The following is a 7,681-nucleotide window of genomic DNA, read 5'->3' as shown; positions in this document are numbered from 1 at the left end:
CCTGCCTTGAGTGTGACAGGGGGCGGTGCCCCAACCCCCCAATCGGCCCTACCCTGAGCATGACTGAGGGTGGCATCGCAACCTCCCAATCGGACCTGCTCTGAGCCTGACCAGGGGCTGCACCTAGGGATTGGGCCTGCCCTCTGCCACCCGGGAGCAGGCCTAAGCCAGCAGGTCATTATCTCCCGAGGGGTCCCAGACTGCGACAGGGCACAGGCCAGGCTGAGGGACCCGCCTTCCCCCCCAAGTGCACAAATTTTTGTGCACCAGGTCTCTAGTATATATATAAAACCCTAATATGCAAATAGGTTGAACAGCAAAACAAACCAACCATCGGTTGGTATGACATGTGCTGACCACCAGGGGGCACGTGCAGAACATGGTAGGTGTCGGCCATGGCAGGATGGTGGAGCAGGTGAGTGGGGGCGTCAGACGAAGGTAGGGAGCCGGTCTATTTCATCAGGGTGAGCGTCTGGTGGTTACTGAAAATTCTTTGTTCCTGTGCGCCACGGTCCTGCCCAGCACTCACACCTGCTGTCGACGCCAGCCCTACTCACACCTGCTGCCGGCCCCAATCTCTCAGCGCCCTCAATGGGTGCAAGCGGCAGCTGCTGGCCCCGATTGCCCCTCAGGTCTTCTCCACCTCTCCCTGCTCCTAAGGGGCAATCAGGGTCAGCTGCCACCAACAGCCCCGCTCCCATCCACCGCTCGCACCCACTGTTGGTGCTGGCCCTGCTTGCACCCACACCCAATGCTGGAGTGGCGACTGCCAGCCCCAATCGCCCCTCAGGGCTTCTCCACCTCCCCCTGCTCCAAAGGGATAATGGGGGTAGCAGCCTCCACTCACAACCGCTACTGGTGCCAGCCCCAATCACTCTGTGCCATCAGCAGGTGCGAGCAGGGCCATCGCCATCAGCATGTGAGAGCGACAGCGGTGGGAGCAGGGCTGCAAGCAGAAAGGGGACCAGGAGCCACAGCAGGAGGGGCTGGGCAGGGGCATGGGGTATGGAGCATGGGCCAAGACCCATCCCTGTGCCCACTTCAGCCTCACGGCCCACAGTTCCTTTCAAGGTGCACGAATTCGTGCACTGGGCCCCTAGTTTATTTATAAATGAGCAAAGTAAAACTTCAGAGTGGCGAAATCTGTTCACCATTCCCTTAAGTGACGAAAATTAACATCGCTAATAAGAGGAGTAAAGGAAATCAAGAGCCTCCCTAATATGAGGCACTGAAAGAACATATGTGTATAACCTAAATCTACTCACAAGACATTCAGACAATTCAAACTGAGGCATTCTACAAAGTAACTTGATCATACTCTTCCAAAAGGTCAATGCCACCAAAAAACAAAAAATAAAACTAAAGGCACATCAGAGCTATACACAATGTGTATTCCTGTACTCAATCTTGGACTGGGGTGGTGGATGGGGATTACTGTAAAGGACATTATTGGGAGGATAACCAAAATTTAAATATGGACTATAGATTGATAACTATACTATGGTTATGAAATGCTCACTTAAGTATTTGAAGATGACTAGCATACACTGGGACCTTGACTTACGAGTGTCCTGACTAACGAGTCTTTCGAGATACGAGCCATCTCTCGGCCAATTTTTTGTTTTGAGTTGCGAGCTAAAATTCGGGTTACAAGCCAGCTTCAGCTACCCCACCGCTAGTTGGCGCAGCAAACGTCACAGTGAATGCCACATCATCCCAGCATCACGTGTCTCTCTCATTCACTTTTTGATTTGACATACGAGTAATTTGAGTTACAAGCTCCGTCATGGAATGAATTAAACTCGTAAGTCAAGGCCCCACTGTATTTCTAATTTACTATCAAATGGTTTAGAATTTAAAATGATAGGTTAATAGAAAAAGAATTCTAAATGTATGGACCAGTGCTGACAGTGGCTCTAGGTAAGAAGTATATAGAAGTTATTGTACTGTTGTTATAACTTTTCTTTAAATTGGAAATTTCAAAATGAATACTTTTTTAAGAGGTGCACAACCATTCATTGTTTCTTTTTTCATACCTCAGGAGCAAGGACAAATGTCTGCATGAATCTCCTCAAAGCCTGGTTGTTATTGGAGAGCAACCCCATCACCTGGACCACCACACCATCATTCAAAGTGGCATGAGCATCAACATGGCGAATCTTAGTGTGGCAATTGGTGAAGTTTTGTGACATCACCTTCCTATGGATTTCCTAAGGAATGAAAGCATAGGTTAATGCCTTAAAAACTTCCACAATCTACAACAAAAAATGTCCCACATAACACAAGAGAATTTACATGTTTAACCCTTTGCGGTCATTTGTCTACTCTAAACCAACAAAGCTTTTTTACCGTTCCGGTCATATGTCTGCTCTCAGCCACCACAGCAAGGAACCATACAAATCTTAACTCTATTGATTCACGTATCAGTTCATAATTTTTCTGAAAGTTCTTAAGTGTCTAAGCGACCTTGTGACGAACCAAAACATTGCCCCGACAAATCGGAGATATCGAAACTCAATATAAACAAACGCTGTCGTTCCACACTTGCCATGCAAAACACCGTGGCGAGTCAGTCGCCTCTTGAGAGTGAGGAAATCGACAAGCTTCGGAGATACTTCGCAGAATTTCAAATAAAGCTTTACAAATTACTTTTAACTGTAATTAGGCATTCTCGATTAAGATATTTCAAAATAGTACTCTAAAATGGCAAAAATAAAGTTACCAAAAGAAGTGTACTGCGAATCTGAAAGTAACGATGAAGAGTTTTATTTTGTCACCTTGAATACTGACTCTGACGTAGAAAGTGATAACGTTTGTAGTGATTCTACTAGTAGTGACGTAGTTCCAAAAAAGAATTAATAAATCTTGTTTATCCTTCATAATCTTGCATGTTATGTATCACTGCTTTCAATGGAAATTCCGACCAGTACGACACCCGTGTCCAAATTTAATACGACCGCAACTATACAGACCCTATTCTGATTTATCTTCCTTTTTTATATGTAACAGCTTGAGCCAATCTGATGACATATGCCAGGCAGCAAGATGTCAAATGCTTTCCCATAACTCGCTTCATTTAATATAGTATACTAGAGGCCCGGTGCACAAAATGCGTGCGGGGGGAGCGGGGGGGTTCAGGATCCCTCAGGACAATCTTCTCGCAGTCCAGGACCCCTCGCACCTTAGCTCTCGGCTTGCTGCTCCTTAGCGCTGGCGCAGAGGAGGGAGAGGCTCCTGCCACCGCCACGGCGCTCACCAGCCAAAAGCCCAGCTTCTGGCTGAGCAGCACACCCGCTGTGGGAGCACACTGACCACAGGGGGCAGCTCCTGCATTGAGTGTCTGCCCCCTAGTGGTCAGTGTGCATCATAGTGACCGGTTGTTCTGCTATAAAGGTCACTTAGGCTTTTATTATATAAACTAGAGGCCTGTTGCATGAAAAGATTCGTGCAAAAGGTCTTCCCTTCCCCTGGCTGCCTGCACCAGTTTTCCTCTGGCACCCAGGACCCAGGCCTTCGCTCCGGCCGGAGCCGCCTTCAGTCTTCACTCTGCCACTTCATGCCTACGTATGCAAATAAACCACCATCTCTGTTGGTGGTTAATTTGCATATCTTGCTGATTAGCCAATGGGAGGTATAGCAAAGGTACGGTAAATTACCATGTTTGTCTATTATTAGATAGGATAGATTCCTCGTGACCACTCCTGAGCCTTTTAAATTATTGTCTTGAATAACATACCCAAAAATATTTACAGCCCTTGCCGGTTTAGTTCAGTGGATAGAGCGTAGGCCTGGGGACTGAAGGGTCCCAGGTTTGATTCTGGTCAAGGGCACATGCCCAGTGACCCAGTGGGGAGTGTGAAGGAGGCAGCCAATCAGCCAATCAATGATTCTTATCACTGATGTTTCTTTCTCTTTCTCTTTCTCTCTCTCTCTCTCTCTCTCTCTCTCTCTCTCTCTCTCTCTCCCACTCTCTGAAATCAATAAAAATATAGTTTAAAAAAAATTAGAAAAGTTTATAATAGATGACCCCATGCTAAAACCAATAATCTCCTCATACTAAAAAAAACCTTCACAATATATCACACAAAATGAGCAATGTGACATAAGCATTTCAATAACTACCGCATTAACCAATCGTCAAATACCTAAGTTTTTTAGAACTTGACAAATTTGATCTTTCAGTGTCAGCCAATCTATTTAGCATGCATCTACCTCAGCTTCAGGGATTATTTTCTAGCTGCTAAACCACCTACACAAAGCTTGGTATGCTTACTTTCTGTCCGTAGACGGCATCTGCTGGCTTTCCATTTGAATCCAATCCCCCGTGGACATAAGAAGAGTTCTTTCCATAAAATCTGTCAAACAGGAACATAATTTACTTGTCATCTTCCTAAGACCAGGTATTAATTTTTCATGTTTGGTACCTAACTGCCTCAGCGGCAGATTCTTAGAAGCAAGAATGTGCTTTCTTTTTTTTGTTTTTTTTTTAATTCACTAACCTACTAAAGAATACCTTGCCTTGGCCAGTTTGGCTCAATGAATAGAGCGTTGGCCTGTGGACTGAAGGGTCCCAGGTTCTATTCCAGTCAAGGGCATGTACCTTGGTTGCGGGCACTTCCCCAGCAGGGGGAGTGCAAGAGACAGCTTATTGATGTTTCTCTCTCATCGATGTTTCTTACTCTCTATTCCTCTCCCTTCCACTCTGTAAAAAAATCTATAAAAAAAAAAAAAAAGAAAGAAAGAAAAGACAAGACCTAGAAAGGGGAACAGGGACCAAGATTTAAAAAAAAAAAGAATGCGCTTTGTTTTTCATCTTTGTACACAATCATGGATCCATCCCCTACATGTCAGTAAACAATGCTGAACAGAATTAGATTTGGTTAATGAGGTGAACAGTTATTTTACAACTCACACCTTCCAGGTTTCAGAGTAGGATGATCTTGTTGAAAAGGATCTTGGAATTAATTTCAGGAAGGCCACTTAAAATAAAACAAGAGTCCCTGTTTTCACTCAAGAAGAAATCAGGCAGTTTTGAAATAGATGAGGACACCTATAATCTCCATAGACTTGGAGAGTCCTTTCGTATCTAAGAATGCAGGTGAGGAATTCCCATTAAAACCCAGTAAACTCATCATGCAAGTGTGTTTTAGTAGTTTTTAGTAATGTTTGCTGATGCACTACAAGCTGTAGATTTTAATCCCCATAGCTTTTTCATTTTCCTCTATCCTCAACTGTTGTGTTCTCATTACAATACTATACTGGATCAGGAAAGCCAACCCACGGTTAAGGACCCTATAAGGATTTCTTGATATCTGTACTTTATATAAATAATTTTTCACATTGGCCTGCATGAGGCCCTGGGTTCAATCCCCGGCACCTCCACCAAAAAAATAAAAATAAAAATAATAATAATAATTTTTCACAAATGAGCCATTCTACATTTTGACTACCTCCCCTACCCCCTAAAAAGGGAAAGATCTGGGCTCACAAGACCCCAAGTATATCTTTTAATTGTTAGTTATTAAAAGGTTGCACATCAGCCAGTGAAATCAATTCACTGCTGGTAAGCCACTTTTCATACCTCAGAGATAAAATGTGAAAAAAAAAAGATATCTTAGAATCAATAAATATCAATATTGACAAGAAATATATGAATGTACTTGGTTAGTGTCTTTCAAAACCTGCTTCTTAAATTCAAATTTACCTAACTTCTCTAAGGGTACAGAATAAAATTTTGACCTAAAACACAACAAAAGGCCCAGCCGGTGAGGCTCAGTGATTGTGGGTGGACTCATGCACCAAGAGTGGTTGGCAGTTTAATTCCTGGTCAGGGCACATGACCGGGTTTTGGGCTTGATCTCCCATGAGGGGCGTGCAGGAGGCAGCCAATTGATGTTATCTCTCATCAACGTTTCTATCTCCCTTTCCTTTCCTCTCTCTCTAAAAACATTAAAAACACACACACACACTCACCTAAAAATTTTTTTAATAAAAATTAAAACACAACAAAAAGTTTGTAGACTCTATTACTAACAGTCATGAATACCAGCAAATTTTTAACTCTTTAGCATCTTTATCTGCAAAATTGGATTAACTCTCTACAATGCCTTACCAAAGTTTTGGAAAAGTTCAAGAAGAAACAGGTACAAGAAATATTTCCCATTTCTAGAGTATATACATAGAAAAATTGTTAGCATGGTTTTACTTCCATGTTTATTTAGTAATGTTTTAATTTATAACAAGCATAGCCCTTAATTTTTAAAAGCATAGCCACACTGAAGTTTTTACAAGAACAGTCTTCAATATGACTCAACAAAAACACAACAATGAACAAACAAAAGCATGAATATTATACCTTTAATTTTCAGGCATTATTTTTCTGATAATGTGTAAGTTTTGGTAACTTAAGTCTCATTTTTAAATAATATTTATAGCCCTGGCTGTTTCTTCAGTGGTTAGAGCATCCACCTACAGACTGAATGAAGGGTCACAAGTTCTGAATGAAGGGTCACAGGTTCGATTCATGGTCAAGGGCACATTCCTTGGTTGCAGGTTCCCCAGCCCCAGCAGGGGTGCAGTGAGGGAAGCAACCAATCAATGTGTCTCTCTCAAGTCAATGTTTCTATCACTCTCTACCTCCCTCCCTCCTTTCACTCTCTCTAGAAATAATGGAAAAAATATCCTTAGGTGACAATTAAAAAATTATCTATATGCTAGAGGCCTGGTGCACGAACTCGTGCATGGGTAGGGGTCCCTCAGCCTGGCTGATGATCGAGGCCTATCAGGGGGGAGGGACCACGGGAAGTTGACCAGCCAGGGGGTGGAAGGGCCGCGAAAGGTTGGCCGGCCAGCACCCCAATCGGGGCCATGGGGGACGGAAAGGGGGGGGCGCCAGCTGGCCAGGGGGAGGGACCACGAAGGTTGGCTGTGGGAGTGCACTAACCACCAGGGGGCAGTTCCTGTGTTGAGCGCCTGTCCCCTGGTGGTCAGTGCATGTCATAGCGACTGATCAACTGGTCGTTCCAGTTGTTCTTAAGAGCTGCCCCTGGTGGTCAGTGTGCTCCCACAGTGGGAGCACCACTCAGCTGAGACACAGGGCTCACAGCTGGCCACCACAGCCCAGAGACTGCAGCAGAGCAGCAGCAAGCCTACTGAGTGGCAGCGGCAGCTACAGTGGGGCTGGGATGAGCAGGAGCAGCAGGCAGGAGCAGCAAGCAGTGCTGGACTGCCAGTTTTGGCCAAATCCCCGCAGGCTATGCTGAGGGACCCCACTGGTGCACAAATCCATGCACCGGGTCTCTAGTAATAATAACATTTGTGTATTTGATTTAAAATGGGATCATTGTAGGAGACATATGTACTATTTGTAATATTTTAAACAAGAAAATAAAATTTTAAAAATAAATAAATAAAATGGTATCATTTTAACAACCACAATTTATGGCACTTATATAAAGCACCATTAGACATTTTGACTTGGGATGGTAAACATACAATATAATATATAGATAGATGATGTACTGTAGAACTGCATACCTGAAATCCATATAATTTCATTAATCCATGTCATCCCAATAAATCAATGAAAAGAAAACACTATCATGCAACAACCCTTTATGTGAAGGATGAGTAAGAGAATTCCAAGGATAAATAACCACATACTAGAAACCAACATTTGAAG

At 43.7% G+C, this 7,681-nt stretch overlaps 1 protein-coding gene across 1 annotated transcript in view; it reads right to left on the bottom strand.

Moving 5' to 3' along the window:
• The window catches only part of G3BP1 (GTPase activating protein (SH3 domain) binding protein 1), a 41,788-nt gene that overhangs the window by 20,124 nt on the left and 13,983 nt on the right, over positions 1-7,681 (bottom strand). Inside the window, exons 3-4 of the mRNA XM_006766345.2 lie at positions 4,274-4,370; positions 2,037-2,210 (exon numbers count right to left, since the gene is read on the bottom strand). Of these exons, the coding sequence (XP_006766408.1) occupies positions 2,037-2,210; positions 4,274-4,370 (271 nt within the window). The remainder of the gene's footprint in view (positions 1-2,036; positions 2,211-4,273; positions 4,371-7,681) is intronic.

This window comes from Myotis davidii, unplaced genomic scaffold (genome assembly GCF_000327345.1).
Source record: "Myotis davidii unplaced genomic scaffold, ASM32734v1 scaffold18, whole genome shotgun sequence".
Lineage (NCBI taxonomy): Eukaryota > Metazoa > Chordata > Mammalia > Chiroptera > Vespertilionidae > Myotis > Myotis davidii.
The sequence above is the reverse complement of the archived record's forward strand: the minus strand, read 5'-3'. Positions and strand labels throughout refer to the sequence as shown.